General features: G+C 38.4%; 1 protein-coding gene across 1 annotated transcript in view; it reads right to left on the reverse strand.

The window, feature by feature from the left end:
* The window catches only part of FRYL (FRY like transcription coactivator), a 185,517-nt gene that overhangs the window by 36,777 nt on the left and 126,405 nt on the right, over nt 1–22,335 (reverse strand). The window contains exons 33-46 of the mRNA XM_052641734.1: nt 20,065–20,324; nt 19,553–19,693; nt 16,007–16,175; nt 13,982–14,066; nt 13,364–13,476; nt 12,233–12,383; nt 11,465–11,568; nt 9,738–9,923; nt 8,271–8,475; nt 6,658–6,779; nt 5,448–5,638; nt 3,999–4,093; nt 2,246–2,853; nt 1,840–1,937 (exon numbers count right to left, since the gene is read on the reverse strand). Of these exons, the coding sequence (XP_052497694.1) occupies nt 1,840–1,937; nt 2,246–2,853; nt 3,999–4,093; nt 5,448–5,638; nt 6,658–6,779; nt 8,271–8,475; nt 9,738–9,923; nt 11,465–11,568; nt 12,233–12,383; nt 13,364–13,476; nt 13,982–14,066; nt 16,007–16,175; nt 19,553–19,693; nt 20,065–20,324 (2,528 nt within the window). The remainder of the gene's footprint in view (nt 1–1,839; nt 1,938–2,245; nt 2,854–3,998; nt 4,094–5,447; nt 5,639–6,657; nt 6,780–8,270; nt 8,476–9,737; nt 9,924–11,464; nt 11,569–12,232; nt 12,384–13,363; nt 13,477–13,981; nt 14,067–16,006; nt 16,176–19,552; nt 19,694–20,064; nt 20,325–22,335) is intronic.

The following is a 22,335-nucleotide window of genomic DNA, read 5'->3' on the forward strand; positions in this document are numbered from 1 at the left end:
ATCACATTTCAGCTGCCAATCTCAAATGTTTCTACTTCCCTTATCAGGGAATTTATGCTTTTCATTTTCTTAAAATCCCCAAATAAGCCGATAGTTTTTTCCTTATATTTTCTTTCTTACCCCTCATGTAGGAAAAAAAAAACCCTTTTGTTTACATTTTCCTAATGGTATGTTAACAGAATATTAAAATGAAAGTCATTTTAGTAAAAATTTAAAATCACTTTTAGACCTCATTAATGCAAATACACGTTAGGTTTTTTAGTGCAAACCATCATTTTCACAACTAAGATGTATTTCCATTAACTATAATGATGACTCTTCTTTTTAAACACATGCTTTTAAAATGGTTAAGAATTTCTCCACATCTATTGTTCTTACTCTTGTAGCTATGTATGTGATAACTGGGTTGGTAGTATTTTTTCACTCCATTGGTACCCAGAGATAAATCTGCACTTACCGACATTGAGATGTGGGCCAGGGAGAGGTGTTTGTTTAGCTTTCTAGAAGCTTGCTCTTTCCATTTATTGATGTGCTATCTGCTACCTGAATCTCAGGTTTGAAAAAAGCTGCTTATATAAAAAGCTCTTCCAGAGAATTTTACGTGCTTGTTCCCTTCTGTTGCAGACTTCTCTGATTTTTCCCCAGTGATTTAACCAGGTTATTTTACTTATATTACTATTGAGTCACTTCCTCAGTACACCTAATTTCCTGTTGTATATGTATTACTGGTAAATTCATATAACTCCTTCTTATAACTACTTGTATTTTCAGCTTGAAAAGTCTTTTTTCCAAGACTCAATGTAACAAAATAAATAAATACATAAATTTAGTTCGGAATTAAGTTTAAACAGAAGGCAAAGTAGTTGTGATTTCTTTCTTGTTCTTAAGAGGAAATTACTAAGTATATAAAATTAAAAATAATTTTCTTTTACAATTTGATTGAGCTATAAAATTTTTTATACACAGTTTGTCCAGAGGCGATTTAAAAACAGCTACATACTTGTTTAAGAAATGCATGATGGGAAGTAAAGAGTCAAAAAAGTAAAGAAAAAAGAATGAAGGGAGCAGAGAGAAGATGAAGAGAATGTTAAAAGGCAAACAAAAATAACTTTCAGAATCAAAAAATATATTATGCCCTCTTCTTCCTCAGGGACTCTGCACATGTGATTTCTCCTGCTTGGAAAATTTCTACCCTTTGCCCTGCTTCTGTTTCTCATCCAGGGATCTTATTTTGGTCATTCCTATTCAACCTTCAAAGTCAGCTTAGATATGAATTCCTCGAGGCAGATTTTGGTTTATGTGTCCCTAGAATATTTGCATGGAGAATCCCATGGACAGAGGAGCCTGGCGGGCTACAGTCCACATGGTCACAATGAGCTGGACACAACTGAGCGGCTAAGAGTTTCACTTTCATTGCAAAGTCACCAGATTCTAGGTAATCACACCTCGAAGTCTAGGCCCCAGGGGGCTAAAGGTTCTATCTACTTTGATAATCACTGTATTTCAGCACCTTATCCAGTGCTCAGTACATATCTGGTAGTGAATAAATGAATGACTTGGAAACTGACAGGGAGAGGATAAAGTAGGGAAACGGAGCAGAAAAAGACTCAAGACTCAGAGGACAGTTACTCTAAACAAGTAATTTTATTCACTGTCATTTGAGCAATTGTAATTTACATCACTACTATATTACTCCTTCATATATGCATAAAAATAAAAATTTAGATGCAAAATTCACATAAGAAGTGACAGTAAAGGATTCTGAAGAGATTCCCCCCTTAAGATAGACTCTAGAGAAACTTCCCTCCAGTGTTATCATTCAGCGTAACATTTGCTTACCTTTGCTATTCGACTAGCTGTTTCTTTGCAAAACTGAGTTGGGCTGTCAAAATGCTGGATTAAGTGAGGCAATAAGCAAAGGATGTTAAGAGGAAAGCCTATCAAAAAAAAAAGCAAACAATAACCAATTTTATTGCACATTACTTTAAAAATTAAAGGTTTTTATTTTGTTTTTACATTGGTTCACAGAAACCATTTTCTTTTTATTTCCTGGGGTACTTGATCTTCTAAAAAAAAAATGTGTTTTTTTGCTTTTACCAAAAAATTTATGCTACCTCACATATTAAGAAAACTCTGTGGAAAAGCAGAAATTAGTAGATTTCAAAACAAATGATTAGTTTACATTTCACTACATTAAAAAAGCAAAAAAAAAAAAAAAAAGTTGGTGCAATTCTATTCACATCACCTGACAACTGGGAAGGATCCACCAACGTGTGTTTGGAGACAGAAATGAGTTTACTCAGGAGGTGCACTGTCATTTCCTGTGTGGATACTGAGGTAAAACCCTTAAGGAAGAGCTGCTGGAGGCCTGGGAAGTTATTCCACTTCAGTTTGCTTTGTACGTTTTCAATCTTCTCTCGACTCTCTGATTTATCCAAAGGCAGGTGGATCAGCAGTTTGTTGAGAAGCCTGAGAGCCAGGAGGTATTCATATTCATAATCTGATTCTAACAAAGAGGCTGCTATCCAAAAAATGGTGGCCATCAAGTTGGCGGGCTCAGTAGGGGGCTGCACATCGTACACCGCCTTCTCTCGCAGGGAGGAAAGGCTTCGAGTCCTCGCTAAGCTACTGCTGTGGTTGATCCGTCCGTCCATTATATCCAGTGTGTTACTCCGCCGCCGGTCCCCTCTCCGGTCACCAATTAAACTTAACCTCAAAGAGTTACTTCTTGTATTACTGTTGTATCCCAGATAACTGCTACTATTAATGGGACTTGTGCTCAGATTGAGTTGTCCAGTGCTTTTCCTGTTAGCTGCATACTTGTTTCCCATTATAGGATCGTGGTATGAGGTTCTTGAAAGAAAAAAAAAAAGAGAAAAAAGATGAATCCACGCACAACTGCTTCTTTTGCTACATTAACTGTACTCTTAAAACAACTGAAAAACAATAACTGTTACCAGGAACAGTCATTTTTAAAGTATATCTGACTTTATACCTGAAACTAACACAACACTGTAAATCAACTCTACTCCAATAAAATTAAAATAGTAAAAAAAAAGCTTATCTGACTTTGCTGAAACCAATTTCAGTTCTTTCTTCTCTATTAATAAAAAATGTACAACAGTATCTTTTCTACTGTAACTGATTATTTCCCCTGAGTTGGATGAGGTTTGAAGTGAAAATGCTGCTATAGTGACGGCTGATAATTTTCAGGTCTGGGATTTGGTGAACATTATATCCGAAGCCCAGGCCTCGTTTGTCTCATCTGCAGACTCAACAGTCCTGATGTCCCTATTTCTGTCAATTCACACTCTTTCCAAAAGAACCAAGCTCAAAAACTTAATTTTGATTTCTCCTTCTCCCTCACATCTAATTATCATTGATTAAAAAATAATTACAGAATATTTTCTACATGTGCCAGTGGTATGCAAAATGCCAGGAATACTGAAGTCCATGAAAATTACAGCCTGCTAGTTGCTGTTATTAAAACATTAAGAGAATACTGTGAGAATCCAGAGGATACAATGCTTAACACTCCCCTGGTCGCAGTTAGAAATGCTTAACTAGGAGAGGGGTATGGAGGTGGGATTTGAAGGATAAATCAATTTGGGATTTACAAAGAGGAGAGAGTCTGAAGAGAGGCTGGTCCAGGGAGAAGGACCAATAGGTGGCAAGTGTGAGTCCTGAGGAGCCTGGCCTGCTGGGGGGGACAATGGGTTGTTGAGTGTGCTGGGAACAGAGCCTGTTACTGGGGCTGAAGCCTAGAAGCACAGCATGAAGGTCTCTGGACAGATGAAAGAGGAACAGTATTGCCACTTACTAGCCCTGAGACCTTTCACCCATCCTCACTGTCTAAGGCTCATTTTCCCACTGGCAATTCATCTGAATTTGGGGGTATTCCTCTCACTACCAATATTAGAACAATATAATACTGTGCCTATTTAGCTACTGAAGTTTTGTATACAAATCCACTGGTTGCCTGGCTTATCAATTCTTACTGAGAAAGGGCAGACAGAAGATCATAATGCTTCATGGTTTCAGCTAAAGTATCAATTGCAGATTCCAACGTGAGAAGCAGCTCAATCACAAATCCCTAGAAAAAAGGGGCAGATTTTAATTAATTATGTTCTGAATGAAACTGTAATGCACGTCCTGACGAGATTTTAAAATAGAACAAGTTCCACATTAATATTACAAAATAATTAAACTCTTGAGCAACATGATCTTGCGGATGGATGAAAACGTAGCAAACTAATGGTATACATTGATTATAATGGCAACACAACCCACCCAAAGTTGCTGGGGCCAGAAATCTAGGAGACATCCTTATTTCTTTCTCTCACGTCTAAACTGAATCCATCAGCAAGTCTTGAAAATACTACTTTAAAAATACATCCTGTATCTGACTTCTCTACTTCCATAGCTTCCTTTAATCCAGCTATCACCGTTTTGGCCTGGGCGCTTATAAATAGCCTCTTAACTGACCTCTTTTGCCTTGCTAAGGATGCCACAAAGCCACCCACAGTGTGAATTTTTAAAAAAGCAAATCACACCCATCCTCCTCCTTTTAAAACTATGTGTAGTTTCCCATCAATTCAGAGCAAAACCCCACCTCTCGCCAGAACCTCCCCAGGCCTCATGTGATCTGGGCCTGCTGCCTGCCTGCCTCTGGAGTCCCCATCCCATACACGGTAGCCACTCTGGACTGTTTGCTTTTCCTCCGAAGAGCCCACTGCTTCTGCCTCAGGGCCTTTGCACTTGTTAATCCTATTTCCCTCTGCTCTCTGTCCCAGATCATCACAGGGCTCACTTATTCATTTACACATGTGTTCAGAACTCATCTTCTAGATGGTTATATAAAAACAAAAAAATACCCCTCTCCCCTATCATTGTTTAAACTGTCACCCTACCTTATTATTTTCATAGCATTCACCATTAAGTAAAATTGTATTATACATTATTGATGGATTAAAAGGTTTGTTTCCCCAGTGAAATGTAAGCTCCATGCTAAGAACTCTGTGGTGTCCACTACTATATCCTCAGTATCTAAAACAGCGTTAAATAACATCATGGGTCTTTACAGACCTATGTTAAGTTCCCTACTGCAGTATTTCATGTAATTTATCTTAAAAAATGAATTTCAGTGTTTTACTTTACATCTAACTTTAAATTCCTCTTTTACCTTGTAGTCATCACAGAATATCCAGGTGTGTGTGCATAAAGCTGTTTTTATAGGCACCACTTAATTCAATCTTTATAGGTACCACCTAATTCAATCAAAGATGAATTATCTAACTTTGTTTTTAGTTCTCTGCTTCTTAGCATCTGACATCATAATTCTCTATGACATTCACTTGAATGTCATACCTGCCGTGATTCACATTTGGAAACAGGTCCTTGACAATAAGGAACTGCTCAACACCTGCTGAAAGAAGTGAAAGAACTACCTGTGCGTCTTCTCCTGGATCCCCTACAGTTTCTACAAGTCTGGAGAGAACATCAGAAAGTGTAGTTGCAGAGAGAGGCTGCTTTAGGGCCCTGAAAATCTGAAAGGATCTCCCAGCATAGTGTCGAGAAGAACAAGAAAGTGCTGTCTGCAGAGCAACCTCACTAAGATGATGTTCCAAGTGAATTCCTTCTGTGAAAACAAAGGAAACGAGTAAGTGCTTCCTGCTTTTCAGGATATATATAGGGGTGATGGTCAGAAGCTAGGAACCAAATATTAAATTCAGTGCCAGCATAGTACCTGGCAAACAAGGCATTAACATTTGCTAACATTTTCCAAGTCAATGCTTCTCCTTTTCATACAATTCTATTTGAACTTTAGATGACTCTTCATCATAATCTCCAGGGAAGTAATCCTTGAGGATAAGGTCTCTCAACGTCACCTCTATTGTCATTTTGACAACATAACTCTGTTTTGAGGGCTGTCCTGTGCTGTGTAGTTGTGTAATGGTATCTCCAGCCTCTTGACAACTTGACACCAGTAGCAACTAATCACTGACTTCCCACCCCCTAATTGCAAGAAAAATGTCCCAACAAGAATCACCCCCTAGCTAAGAACCACCATTTCAGACACGTTTTACTGTGATTTTCAGGATGTGTTCAATTTTCGATCACAGAAGCCCAAACCAGTACAGTTTGTCATCTCTATATATGTTCCTTCAAAATAATTGTTTCATGATGAACAATCATGTTATAATTTTATTATACTATCATATGTCAAACAAAGAACGTCAAAGTGGCATTCTTTTTTTCAAAGATCTATTTGGTATGTACCACTTTTAAAGTCTTTATTGAATTTGTTACAGTATTGCTCCTGTTTTTATGCTTTGCTTTTTTGGCCACAAGGCATGTGAAATCTTAGCTCCCTGACCAGGGATCAAACCCACATCTCCAGCATTGGATGGCAAAGTCTTAATCACTGGACCACCTGGGAAGTCCCCAAAGTAGCAGTCTTATTTTCAAGTAGTAATTTTTCTTCAACCAAAACAAATCTGTTACCACTAATAAGTTAAAAAAGAAAACCTGTCTATGACTTTTGAATTTAGACATGTCAACTGTCAATTTTTTGCTGAACATCATCAGAAGTTTTGACATCACAGTAAAAGATCTACTTGAAAGTAAATATTATCTGAGACATTTATTAAAAGATACCTGAGCTTGACTGCTTAAAAACAGAAACCACATGTTTCAGAAATGTAGTCAACTGCTCAGCACTCTTTATGCTAGGATTCTTGGCAGAAACATCCTCATGGTTCCAAAGGGGCCCTCTTTTTCTGAAAACAGAGAACAGATGTGATTCCCTTGGTTTTTAATTTGATAGTAAGTTTTACTCACACTCACTTAAAATGTGCTTTTGCAGTTAGAAAGGATAGTAGTTGAGTAAATCAAACAGCATGTCATACAGTCTACTGCTACTGTTTATAGACGACCTGGATTTGCAATGATCTAGAGCAAGTAGCCAGAGAAGGCAATGGCACCGCACTCCAGCACTCTTGCCTGGAAAATCCCATGGACGGAGGAGCCTGGTAGGCTGCAGTCCACAGGGTCGGGAAGAGTCAGACACGACTGAGCAACTTCACTTTTAGTTTTCACTTTCATGCACTGGAGAAAGAAATGGCAACCCACTCCAGTGTTCTTGCCTGGAGAATCCCAGGGACGGGGGAGCCTGGTGGGGTGCTGTCTATGGGGTCGCACAGAGTTGGACACGACTGAAGCGACTTAGCAGCAGCAGTAGCGCAAGTAGCGGAAGATCCAAGTTACATATAATTTCAAAATGTTCCATCGTTACAGTCAAATGCTCTCAGAGGCAGTAGGAAAAGATGGCAAATTTTGCCAAGTGAGAAGAGTACTGGTTACTGCTTAGATATTAAAGGTCAAAATTTATAGAGGTGACACATTATTTAGATTGTAAGGCAAAGAAAATAATGTATAAGCTAAAACTACAGGACAAGTTTAGGACAGAATAATATCCTTCGGTTCTTTCTTTAAAAATATCTGTGCCATTTACCAGCTTGGTTATTCAGGTTTCAGCCCCTTATTAGCACAGGCCAAGGTGCCCTGCAAAAAAATGTGGTCACACTGCCTCTAGTTCCTGACACCTCTGATTCATCAAGTACTCTATGAGACTGACTTTCTCAACACATTTATTTAATTGGGCCCTCCTCCACACTCCCCATTCTAGCTCAAAGATTTTCAATAATGTCTCCTTTCTTGAACGATCTGTAACCTCTGGCCTGGGCTTCCTGGTTCTGGTTCTCCAGTTTGGATTCTCCCAAGCTTTCTTGTTTAGGAACCCCTCAACATTACATACAAGCTGGATTACTCAGCAGCCTGAGTGAGTAACAATTATACCTTGTTTCTCACATCTGTGATTTTGCTCTTGCTATGGTATGCCAGCCCCTTCCTCCCCAACTGTGTTTCTTCTTTACTTAGAGTGTTTTGCCAAGAGTGGACCGTAAGTAAATATTTGATGATTGACTGGTAATGCAGCTAATGAAGGCAGAATATACGTTCAGATAATACTACACTCTCTTTGGGCACTTAATCATTCAGACATGATTAAGGCCTTCCTCACATGTAATCTTGTGTGAGCAAAAGAAGAAAGCCTGGTTGCATCAAATTTCCTGAATCTTGCACAAGATAAACCTGTCTTTTCCAAATCAATGACACTTTGGAAAACAAAAACAGGGTTCGCTGAAGCTGACAAATGAAACGACGACTTAACAGAGGTTTATGGCTGGGATGGGAAGAGCCGCAAATGTTACCTTGAGGTAATGAATTCCATGAGGGTTTTGACTTTTCCATCCTGCTCTACTGAGATGTCAACCTCGTTGAGGATAGTGGTGTGCAGATGGGAAATGGCAGCGCTGTTATTTCCTAAGCTGATACTAGAGGAGGTAGAACTTGAGCTGAGCCCTGAGTCGGTCATGGGGGAGGGCTGGTAATCAGGTATAAAATCACTAACACCTGCTGAAAGAGACCATGGGTGTGAATACCCAGATGTGAAACCATCTCCCACAATGTTTAAAGATTAAGCTATGGGCCCTTACAGATTATACTGGAGCCTCACAAGCACCAGAGTACATCAACTGAGTTTTTGAGCAAACACTGTTTTCAGAGCCTATTAAAACTTAATGGTTCGGATTAACTATGCTAGCCTATGCTGCCATCTGCTGAACAAAGTTGGAACTGGCAGTTTCCTGACATTGGCGTATTTCCTCAACATGTGTTAAGGAAATAATTTCTACAGTGTTAGCTGATTTTTAATTTCTTACATTAAGGGGTCCATACTTTCTGCTTCACTTTACTTAAATCAAGACAATTTAAAAGTCTGTGTGTAATATTTATATTATGCAATTATTAAATAATTCTAAAGGTTATCACTAACGCCCATATTTATAAAATGGCAAGAGGAGCCTTAAAAACAAACAACAAATACAAACTATGGAATTCTGAATAGAAATGCTTAACTTAAAAAAGGCAGTAAACTTTATTCCATTCATCTTTTAATCATAGTTTAACAAGGCAACTAAGTTTACTAACGATTGTTTTCTCACTAACTACAGGGCTTTGAGTAAGCTACAGGGCTTGCAGTAAGTAACTTCAAAATGGATTAACCCTGTATCTGGCATTATATGATTAGGAAAAAAAGTAGCCTTATTTCAATTTTTAAACCCAATTATTTTCTGGGTCATTTATTATAAACCTGATGGTACTGATGAATGAAATAAATGAATTAGGGCTATTAGGAAAAAAGAAAATACAATTTGAAAAGTAAAACAAATTTGTATCAACAGTGAAATAAATTCTACATTAAAGTCTCATTAATTTGGACCTCACTACTTAAAAATATATAATTTGGAACTTACTAGACTTTGAGATGTATAACATTGTAAATGCAATTAATATAACTGAATGAATAAAAAATTTTAAATGTCTTCCTTCATCAATTTTTCAGCTCTTGAAAGGAGGAGTCTAATACAAGTTTACCATTTTTTTTCATAACCAGTGCTCAAATTAAGCCACTCAACATTTTTATGACTAAGATCCTTAAAGGTAATAGAGATTCAAATACTCCAAGTTTAATTCCTTCTTTTATGAATTAGTAATGTCATTGGTACCAAAAATAATAAAACTATATTAAAAAGTAGTATCTCAACTTCAGTTGACCTTCTCTAATGCAAGATTAACAGAGTATGGTTCTATTTTCAAACCACTTTTAAAGCAAATACCTGTGAAAGTATAATCTAAGTGTGCAATTTGTTTGACGGTAAGCACCCTGGGCTCATTAAACTCCTTGTTCCTGAGAAGGACAGAAGCAACAGTTCGGATGTTACTGTTGGATCCCATTACTATTAACAAGTGCAGAAGCAGGCGTTTGCAATGTTCATACACCTCAGGGTGGCAGTGGTCAAACCCTAAAAAGAGTAGTAGACAATTATCATCAGGAAAGGAAAATGATGAGTAGTATTCTTGCTACCAAATGTATATTTTAGAAAGAAAAGCACAAATTAAACATTTTGTGAAAGATGACATACTACATCAAGTTTTTTTTATTGCCCTAGAGTTCGTTCACACTTTTACAATATCCTATGGTCCTACTGGACTAGGGCGAGTCAAGACAAGTTTCCAATTTGTTTTATGTCTAAAATTTAGTAATCTCTTAGAAACCATTACTCTGTTACTTAACACTAGATCGACATGAACTTCTAAAGGCAAGCATTTTTTGTGCCTGGAACGCAACAGAAAGCCAGTAGATGTTTGCTTACTGAAGGAAGGAAGTAATATATAATATGTGTACATAGCAGGAAAATTTAGGAGAAGATGGCTATTTTGACTTGTTTCAGGCAAACAATCTTACAAGCATGAAAAGTATTGCTGAGATGTGATGGACCCCACATATTTGTTACAGAGGGCACAGCGGAGCTTTAACTATAATAATTAGACTGTCTACAATCTAATTATTTTGGGAAACAGCAGTACCCATTTGAATTTTCCATTTACTCTGAAAGTTCCCATTCCTAAAGGTAAATTAATTTTACTCTTGTTACAGAATCTTTCCTGCTGGAAAGTATGTGTATTTTTGTGTGCGGAGAGACTGTATGAAAGGAACAGGAATGGGTATAACAGACTTGTCTGTTAAAAGAGAGGCTAGGAATAACACCCCTCTAGATCATGAGAATCCCGGTAAAAAGTGTCATGGAAACAACATACAAAAATAAGAACAGAAATATGTAGAAACTTTCTTAAAACCATACCACTTTTCCCACTGAGGAAAACTATGAAGGTTCCTCAAAAAAATAAAAATAGATCGACTATACGATCCAGCAATTCCACTCCTGGGGGCTATACATCCAAAGAAAACAAAAACACTATGAACGATACATGCACCCCAGTGTTCACAGCAGCATTATTTACAACAGCCATTAAAAAAGAATGAAATAATGCCATCTGCAGCAACATGGTCGAACCTGGAGGGTATTATGCTTAGTGAAATAAGCCAGACAGAAAAAGACAAGTACTGTGTGTTATCACGTATATGTGAAGTCTAAAAAATAAAACAAACTATTGAATATAGCAAAACAGACGCTGACTAACCGATACAAAGAACATACTAGTAGTTAGTAGTGGAAAGAGGGATGGTGGGGGAGGAGTGGCAAGATAGGGGTGGGGAATTAAGAGATACAAACTACTGTGTAGAAAATAAGTAAGTTACAAGGATATATTGTACAGCACAGGGACTCTAGCTGATATTTTATAATAACTATAAATGGTGTCGAATCTATAAAAGTTTTGAGTCATTATTTGTACATTATTTGAAACTCACATTTTAAATCAACTACACCTCAATAAAGATAAATGAATAAAATGCAACCTATAAAAAACAAACATACCATATATTGCCTTTCAGCGATCACAGAAATACACAATGAAAGAAACAGCACCAAATATTTATTACCTATAAAAATTGCATGAAGAAGAAGATGGAGGTAGCTTCCCCATTCCACCTTCACACTGTGATCAATGATGAGATCCGTCAAAAGGATCACGGCTATGTTACACCTATGACAAACACGAGCGTTACTAATGTTCCACTAGAGCAAACCTAGAGAAAATCTTAAGCAAATTACTCTAAGATTTTAATACTGTATTTTATGGAAAAATACAATTTCTCAAGAAAAAAAAAAGAAGAAAAGAAATACAGCTGAGGAAACCATTCAGTGATAGTTTTACAAACAGCCTATCTGCTAAGGGCTCCTCCCAGCCAAGGGCTATTTCATCTTCAACCCCAAGACCTGGTGTACTGCTTGCCACATAGTTGGTGTTCGGTACACGTTTGGTACATTAATACATTTTGAAAGAATGCAGTCACTGTTCTACTGTGATTTTTGCTAAGCAGGAAATCAGCTTAACTCAAAATAAGAGTGCCTACTACTGTAAAATAGTATTTTTCAGATGTAATAACTGGGTCCCAGAAAGGTCAAGTAACTGTGCCAGACACCCAGAAAAGCAGCAGCAGCAGAATTAGATTTAATACCATTCACTGTAAACAGTGAGAAGTCTGAGTTGTCAGATCGCTTGAAATCTAAATACACGGATAGAATTTGTGGCACTATCAAAGGAAAGAAGGTTGGCTGTGTTCTGCGTTGTCAGATAGCATAGAGACAGCTGACAGTATTAAGCAGCGGTTTGGCTCGTATGAAATAGGAATGACGCTGTGGTCCACCTGTGAAGAGGTAATCCAGGTGATGACGTTTCAGGCAAGTAATCCACCAGTGGTGACCAGCAGCCTCCAGCTGGTGGGAAGGGTAGTGGCTCTCCTTGATTATGCTCCATCACTTTCAGTCGCCAATTAGAATAAAGTGGCATTGAGTCACCTATCAAAATAAAATGATCTCATTGTCTACACCATCTACTTTGTGCCAATATAAGCAAACTCTAGTAAGATACCAACTATTTATAGCACTGGAAAGTGATAAAAAAGAAAATTTCCCACTATTTTGACAAATGTTTGCTAGGTAGACCTGGGTACCAATATTATCAGATTAAGCAAATCAGAGAGAGAAAAAGATATATCAATTCAAATTCCTTTATTTCAAATCAAAGCAAAACTACATGAGCACCTCATCATGATTTCACAACTGATGTCCAAGCTATGAGACCACATTATAGGTAAAGCTGCCTTGTATCAAGGGCCTTCTGGTAAGTTACTCAGTTCAAATTTCTAGAGATAGGGCCGATATAAACTCATCTTCACAGGAAATCTGCTCTACTGCAGTGGGGCTGCAGGGTGTAGTAAAAAAGGCCATCAAGACATGTGAGTTCTGTGTGACGTGGGTAAGTCACTTAACCTCTCTGGACCTCAGTTCCATCATGTGCAAAATGAGGAGATTGGACCAGATCATCTTCAGGGTCCCTTGCAGTCTGAAGGCTTGTGCTTCCATTTCACCCTACCTTAGTGTTAAAATGAGACTCGGACAGAGTGCTCATTTTGCAACTGCAAGGGAGAATGTTCAATAAAACCTGAGTCCCACCAAAGATCAAACCTGTTCAAAAAAGCAGCCTGTTGCGTGTGTGTCTGTTCTGTGATTCTTTCTATGACGCTTCTTGAGAACCAATTCTTATGTTCCTTTTGATCAACCTACAGGGAACCTGTGCTTTTAAAATGTATTTCCCCCACTTGATGCTGCTTCTTAAAGTCAAGACATTTCAGATTATGTTGGAACACCACTAGTGGCAGTTAAATACTCTTCTTAAGAACAATTTACTGGAAGAATACAATTATTAACATTACTATAATGACAGTACACCTGACAATCACAGTTATTAAAAAAAAAACACATTTGGAATGTATTACTTTTTTCTTCTTCATAAGATCCTCCAGAGCTGCTACTGTATCGAGATTCTAGTCTGTGATGTTGACGATTTAAATGACTGTTTAGTCCACTGTAGATGTCTAGATGCACGTAGCTGTGGGAATGACCACTGAAGTTAGTCACAGTTCATGGTAAAATGGTATTTGTACTGTATGTTTCACTTTCTATGCTTAAAAAAGAACACAGTACACAAATTACTAACTAAAGTTTACTGTGATATATTTTAACTTCCACATTACAATTCAAAAGCTTTGAAGTCAGTTATTTCTGCCTGAATTTTTTCTTAAGCTGTTGTGATGATAACTTTCTGGGGAAACCTATTCCATATAAAACAGGCAAGAGTGAAATATCCATTTAGAAAAGGTTAAAAAAATGTAGCAACACAAAAAGTGACTCACCATACTCCACCTATTCATCCATTGGTGCATATTAAAAAAATCTAGCATGCAAGTGTCTTTAATGTGAAAAATTTCCAGCATGGAGATATATTTCTTCACTAGAATATTCACACCATTCCAATAGCAGCAATTATCGTTTATTCTGATGATAATCAGGATACGTCAAACTGAAAGATTAATGAAGAACAGAGAAGTACTTACCTCTCTTCAATACACTCTTTTATGGGCTTATTATCAGGACTGCCATCCGTGGGAGCAACCATTGTATTGCTACTAGAAGTAGTTCCTGTCATCAGAAATAAAACAGTATCAGTGAGCGCAAAGCTCAGGACAGCTCAATAAGAACAGAAGATTGCATACTACAGATGTCAAAACTCCACTAAAATGAGAGGAAACGTGAAAGTTGCTCAGTCGTGTCCACTCTTTGCAACCCCATGAACTATACAAGTCCATGGAATTCTCCAGGCCAGAATACTGGAGTGGGTAGCCTTTCCCTTCTCCAGGGGATCTTCCCAACCAGGGGATCGAACCCAGGTCTTCGGCATTGCAGGCAGATTCTTTACCAGCTGAGCCACCAGGGAAGCCCAAATGAGACAAAGGTGATTTTTAAAAAGGAATGTACTCTTAATGACCAACAGAGTAAGGAGTCAACAGCAACAAAGTTAGGGATGCTGGAAAACAAATGGACAAGAAGTAATTAAGGTTGAAAGAGATGAATCCAGAGCTGTTAGTGGAGGAAACAAGAAACTTCTGTATTGATACTGTTAAAACCTCCAAAAGACTTAGGAATTAGTGGCAACAGAGTACCTCTGGAAGCAGGGGTTGAACCAGATGCTAAAAATGGCAGGAATGGTTGAAAATCTATTTCAGAAGTAGCTGGGCCCCAAGAGCTACCCCTCTACCTCTTATAACTGGGTGACTGTCTCTGCTCACTTGAAGTCTTCTCTGATGACAATAAATCAGAGGATTTCTAGACTACGGCACACCATACACAGGTGAAGGAGGAAGTACTTTACTGAAAATAAGGGAACTAAGTGGAAATATACACACATAAGTAACTTGAGAAGACATATCTCCCTGCAACCTTCTTATACCACTGGGCTATCAGAAGGCTGGAAGACTGTAAGTGTGTGTACCTATGGAGTATACGTATCAGTACACACACATACACACAGCCCTACATCTTCTATTCTAGGCAGAGGATTGGAAGAATTTTCTCTGGGGAATCTGATTAGTACAAGAGAAAAGACCAATGGACACTTAAATCGATGAAATCATTGTATAAAAAAGGATATCAACAAGTTCCATATATACCTACAGACCATCCAATCAACTCTTCAATATGCCACTGTTTATGAAAAGACAGATCTAGAATTGGTAGGCTTTTGAAGAAAGCTTTTACTAAGACAAATCAAAACAAAGAAACAGCAATATAAAGAAAATGGGAACTTTCCCAGGTAGAAAGCTTTATAAAATATAGAAGAAGATAGTCCAACTGTGAAACATGAATAGGATGCTCCTAAAAATTTTTTAATTAAAAAACTCTTTTTGGAATTAAAAACATTTTAGCAGATATAAAAAATTCAATAAAAGCATTATTAGAAATCTCCTAGAAAGTATAACAAAAAGATGAAACCAGATGACAAAAGTAAATTATAAAACATAGTATGAAAGATCTCTAATTATACAATGTTATTAACATCACAAAAGTATTTAATATAAACTGAGTGACAAAGAATTTCATATAAATTTAATCTACAACAGTCCAGATATTATATCAATTTTCAATGGATGTAGTTTCAACTCAAAATATTATAATATAGATATACATAAAAGTAAATACACTCACATGATTGAATACTATGTATAATATAGTCTCAAATAATTATAATATGAAATTACACAGTTATTTCAATAAGTGAGCAATTCCAATATTTACATATTAATTATATCATTTATAAGAGCATCTGTTGTAAATGGACAAAATGGATATATTCCAGTTCTGAATAGGTATATAAATGTTCTCTTTATCACATTACAAATCCTTACATTGTCAAACCTTTCTACTCATATGAGGATTTACAAAGTTCTGTCAAGTTAATTACATCTATAACTTAACGTTTGCGTGTTTTCTCTAGGACGTTTAAAGCAAACGCCTGCTAAAATGAACAGTTGTGGAAAGCTTCTTTTCTTATACAAAGTAATCACTTTTAAATGACTTCTCACCTGAGGTGACAGAAGGGATCTTATAGCTGGAAGTGATGCGGTAATAAGGGGGGTTATCCATGTGAGTGACCCCTGAACTGACAGGCTCGGTCAGCTGGAGCTCACTCACCAGCTCTTCAAGCAACTGCATTGTTTTGTCTCTACCTAAATATACAATAACTTTCTTCACCTGTCACAAAAAAAATCGTTTGGAAAAGAAAAAGCACAATTTTTATCACACAAACTTGTCTTGAGACAAATTTTATCAGAGTAAGTTCAGCTTTAAGTAGTAGATGAATAAGCACAATCTAAATCTGAATAGACACTGATCAGCAATTAGACATTAATTAGCTTTATAAGTACTCTTCCCTTCAGCCCTCAATATCGTATCGAATTAGGATGACCTAGATATATTGGTTAGGCAATGGCACCCCACTCCAGTACTCTTGCCTGGAAAATCCCATGGATGGAGGAGCCTGGTGGGCTGTAGTCCATGGGGTCGCTAAGAGTTGGACACGACTGAGCAACTTCACTTTCACTTTTCACTTTCACGCATTGGAGATGGAAATGGCAATCCACTCCAGTGTTCTTGTCTGGAAAATCCCAGGGACGGGGGAGCCTGGCGGGCTACCGTCTATGGGGTCGCACAGAGTCGGACACGACTGAAGTGACTTAGCAGCAGCAGCAGCAGCAGCAGCAGCAGATATATTGCTTAATGGTGTCCATAAAGTCATCACTCCCCTTATTTATTTTTAGAAAAGCAAAAGATAACTGCCTTTTTATAAATCAGTTTCTTTTTCAATGGAAAATGAAGTGGAAGTCACTCAGTCATGCCCAACTCTTTGTGACCCCCATGGACTATACAGTCCATGTTATCAGGGTTTATCTCCCTTAAGATTGACTGGTTTGATCGGTCTCACTTGATCAATCATACTTGATCAAAAAGTATGTTTTGGTAGTATGTATTATTGAAATAGGCCGATCAATTAGTAAGCGATCTTTCTTTTTTCTCCCTATTTAAACCTTAGTACTTAAAACGTGGTCCTCATAGAACACGCATTATTATCTGAACCTTTCGGGAAATACAGAATCTCAGGCCCCACCCCCAACTCCAGAATGAGAATGAGAACAAGATCCCCAGCTGATTCACGCTGCATTCAGATGTGTGAGAAGCTCTGTTTTACATCACTCCCGGACATGCCTTAAATTTTAAAACATGGTTTACCACATCACACCAGCAATCTGATAATGGTTCTCTGATAATTGGCCTCCCACACGGCTCTAGATCTATCCAACCTGCTCTACTTGCTAATTCTTTGTTCTCAAGTTCAGTCTCCTCCAATCACATCAGGTACATTTCTGCCTCTGTGTCTTTGCTCTGACTCAGGACCTCTGAGATGATACTCTAATCCTGTCAAGTCTTCAAGCCCCACCCCCCACTCCAGCTGCAGGGCCTGTCAGGAAGCTTTCCTGGACTTTTCATCAACAGCTCTGGGTTGGAATTCCAGCTCTGCAGAGACAGACCTAAATAGCTATGTGACTTTGAGCTATGTCACTCTTTCTCGCTAACTTACTTTTTTCATTGTAAAACTGCAGTTATCTTACCAAACTCACAGATTTCTTCCAGAAATTAAGTAATGTAAATGAAGTGCTTGTACTATGCCTGGCCTGTAAGTAGTGCTTAAGAAGTGATAATTAAGAAATTATTATCATGAAAAACAGCTATTTTAAAATTTCTGGCAAATGGCAATTCCCTGAATTTCATCTTGAAAAGTGAAAGTGTTAGTCACTCAGTTGTGTCTGCCTCTTTGTGACCCCATGGGCTGTAGCCCACCAGGCTGCTCTGTCCATGGAATTCTCCAGACAGGAATACTGGAGTGGACTGTCTTGACCTTCTCCAGGGGATCTTCCTGACCTGGGCTTGAACCTGGGTCTCCCGCACTGCAGGCAGATTCTTTACCATCTGAGCTACCAGGAAAGCCCAGGAATTTCATCTCGGCTTCTTGGAATTACAACTTCATGCCTGTTTCTAGTGCCAATCCCAACTCAGTCATTCATTCCTCCAATTAAGGGGAACTTCCTGTGTGCCAGGCACTAGTCTAGGCTCTGACAAGAAGGCAATGAACTAAATAAACAGATTCCTGCTCTTTTTTTTTTTCTTTTTGCTGCAGTGCACGTCTTACAGGATCTTAGTTCCCTGACCAGGGATTGAACCCAGGCCATGGCAGTGAAAGCACCAAGTTCGAACCACTGGATTGCCAGGGAATTCTCAGATTCCTGCTCTTAAGAGCTCAGAATCTCCTGGACTAACTGAGGCAAAAGTAATGAGGCAAAGAAGTATACAGTAAGTTCAATGATCAGTATTAGGAAAACCAATGAAACAGGGCAAGAAAAAGAAGAGTGTATATGTGGGGGCAGGGCATTTGCAGATTTGAACTAGATGACCAGCAAAGGTATCAGTGAGAACAGCCGTTTGAGGAAACATCTTAAGAATGTGCAGAAATGAGCAACTGACTGTTTGGGGAGAGAGGAAAGCAAATGGCAAGGTCCCTGGGTGAGATCCCTGAGTGAGAGCCAGGCAGCAGAGGGTTCAGCATGGCTCAAGGGCAGGGGGCTTGAGGGGGACTGTTAGGACATGTGGTCAGATAGCTAATGTGGGATCATGTTTTGTACTACACACCCACCTTTCTCCAAGTGCTTCTCAATGCAGATTATTGTGACATGCCTTCAGGACAGGAGATGATGGGTAAAGCAAGGCTACTCAGTGGTTTATTTCAAGGAGGATCCATAAGAACTTTTAGAGCAACACTGTAAAGCTAGTTTTCTGTGGAACATACTTTAAGGAGATGCTACCCTGTGTCCAACAGTTGTATCTACATATACACACGTCTGTGTGCATGTGTGTATATTCAGTTTAACCTTTGTGTTTGATAGTTCCATATTATTCTCTTGAGCAGATTTAAGTACTGTTCTTTCTTCAGAAGATAAAGGCTGTACATTATTCACTGTATATCTCTTATGATTTTCCCTGCTTCCAGAAGCCTTTAGAGCATGATTCTATAGGTACTGAGCTCTCACTTCTCATCATGCTCTAATATCCCAATGTCAGCTGCTGATAGGAAAAACTACTAACATCTCTCCACTTTCATCTTACTTTCTGTCCAATATCATCTCTAATCCTCTCAGACAGTGGTGGCTCCAAAGTTATCCACTCTCAGGACTCTGCAGTTTTCCTCCCTAGCCCTTACCATGACTGTACATCACTAACCTAGTGATTTAGTCATTAAATAAATTAGGTGTAGGTTCAAAGAATAAAATCTGTGGCATCCATCAGATTATAATGCCCAGAACATAGAAGAGTGCTTGGCCTGTTGTACAGCCAGGTCATATTTATTAAGTGAATCAATGAGCGAATCCATGCGCTATTTCCTGATTGTCCTCCTCCTGGCCCCTGCTTCGCCTCTGCTATTCTACTGCTGCCCAGATTCTGACATCACAAGACACTGGGTAAGTGTACATATACATATACATATACATATATGAAAGTGAATGAACTTGAACACATACGTAAGGCAAGAGGCTTGGTTCACTATTTACTCCACAAATGCTGATCAGAAAGTGCAATATTATTTTCAGGTTTTTCGGCCAGCCATCTGCCAGTGTGGTCCACACGTTCTCCACCTCCGACCAGGCCAGCTCATCACCATACTGGATACAGGAAATATAGCACACACTTCAGCAGCACTTCAGTAACAACCATCCATTCAATACCAAACTCATAACATCGTGAATTATTAGAAAATAATGCTTTGACAGACAGCTTTAATCTTCTCCACATTGTAGAGAAATTATCATTTCAACAAATCTAAATACAAATATCATTAATCACATATGATTTTAGCTCCACTCCCCAAAAGATACTTTATATCTGATATGAAGTTTTTTTTTTCTTTAAAGAAAGGAACTTACTTATAACACATACTTGTTTGGATTATCTAATCTCTTTGTCTATTTCTAACCTGTTTACTCCTCCTAATTTGGTAATTCTGTGCAGGAACCACAAATACAAAACCTGTTACCTTTGCTGTCATGTACATCAGATTGTTCAAAACCATGGCAGTGGCTTGCGGGGATCCCCAGCCTTCTCCTCGTAACCAGCGCCTGCTAGTCACCATCAGTTCTCGGTCTTTTAAGGAATCATCTTCATCCTCATCGTGTCGCCTTGCTGTGGGCAAGGGTTTCAAATCCACCAGCTCGATGTTGTTCATCCACGGTAACAGGTAGTGCAGCATTACCTGTCTCCCAGCAGGGTGAGCTGTCTGAATTCTCTGGCTTATCTCTGTAGTTAAGGACAAGTCAAAGAGGGAACAACTGATGTAACTGTGCTTTCCTTTGATTTGTAATGAATTTAAATGTAACTCTTTAATTCTGAAAAAACAACAAGCCAGGCTTTATTCACTAAAGAATTATGAGCATTGTTTCTCCTTTTAATAAATCTGACCTTGATGACATCATAAAGAAACGGAAACAGCTAACATACACCACATACTTAACTTTTATATAAAATATCTCTGGTAGTTAAGAAAAATGTTTGCACACTATTGGTGAGTCTGTAAATGGTGTAACTGCTATGAAAATAGTGTAATGGCTCCTCAAAAAAATTAAAAACAGAACTACCATGAGTTAGAAATCCCACTCACTGCTGACTATATATCCAAACGAACTGAAAGCAGGGTCCTGAAGACCTAGTTCACAGCAGCACTATTTACAATGGCCAAGAAGTGGAACCAATCCAAATGTGCATTGCTAGACAAATGGATAAACAAAATGTGTTTTGACACACACATAATAGAATACTCTGCTGCTTTACAAAGAATGGAAATCCTGTTACTTGCTACAACATCAAAGGATCACCTTTGAGGAGATTATGCTAAGTGAAAATAGCTAATCATAAAACCACAAATACTGTAAGCTTCCACTTTTATAAGGTATCTAATATAATCAAGTTCAGAGAAATGGAAAGCACAATGGTAGTTAACAGGGGCTGGGGGAAGTTCAGAAAAAGGGGAGTTTACTGTTTAGTAGGTATAAGTTTCACTTCTGTAGGATGAAAAACTGCCGGAGATCTGTTTCACAACAATATAAATACACTAACACTACTGAACTGTACAGTTAAAATGATTAATGTGGTCAATTTTACTCTATGTGCTTCTTAACAAATAAAAAAAGTAAGACAATCTTTATACATGGATTAATTTAGAGTGGCCCATGAGAAACCTCACACGTTGAGGTTCTATCTAGGGGAGACTCCTGTGAAGTGCTTATTACTTTTACATTCATCTCATATAGTGCTCATGATAAACTTTGTGAGCTGGACAGTTTGAGTAACGTGTGCAAGCTCAGAAAATGATCAAGTGGCAGAGGATTCAAATACAAGGTTGATTCCAAAGCCCATGAGTTTTTATATACTGTTTACTCTCCATAAATCACTTTAAGTAAAAACCTTCTCTTTCTTCAAGTCCCCCTTTGCCCACTACATCTTACACTTACAACTTCAGAACTGGGTCTGAATTCCAGTTCCACCACATGTACACAGATTGACCTAGGACCAACTATCAACCTTTGATCCTCACCTTATTATTCTCTAAGAATGTAACAAAAGTAGTTGTGTCATGGAGTTACTGTGTGAACTCAACACAGTGCCAACAATCTGCTCAGTCCAGTGCCTTGCACATATTATGCTCAATTCCAACTTTTTAGAAGAACCCCTTCTTTAAAGTAATTAATTTAATTGGAGAATAATTACTTTACAATATTGTGGTGGTTTTTGCCATACATCGACATGAATCAGCCACGGGTGCACACGTGTCCCCCATCCTGAACCCCTATCCCTCTGGGTTGTCCCAGAGCACTGGCTTTGACTGCCCTGCTTCAAGCATTGAACTTGCACTGGTGATCTATTTCACATATGGTAATATACATGTTTCAATGCTATTCTCTCAAATCACCCCGCCCTCGCCTTCTCCCACAGAGTCCAAAAGTCTGTCCTTTACATCTGTGTCTCTTTTGCTGCCTTGGATAGAGGATCATTATTACAGTCTAAAAGAACCCCTTCTGTTAACAGGTCAATATTATTACCACAAGTATGAAATATGAGACCTGGAGCTCTGAATGAAGAGATCCTGGCTGAGGGATTTTAAGTGTGTATGGGAGCCAAGGCTATGGCAGCACCCACTGCCATCCTGACCAATTCCATGACCTCTGAGATACCAAGGACTCCTCTCTTCTGTGCTAAAGCCTCCAGGAAAAGCCCAGGAACCTCCAAGAAAAGCCTAGCAGCAGGAGAATTA

The sequence above is a fragment of the Budorcas taxicolor genome, chromosome 6 (assembly GCF_023091745.1).
Source record: "Budorcas taxicolor isolate Tak-1 chromosome 6, Takin1.1, whole genome shotgun sequence".
Classification (NCBI taxonomy): Eukaryota; Metazoa; Chordata; class Mammalia; order Artiodactyla; family Bovidae; genus Budorcas; species Budorcas taxicolor.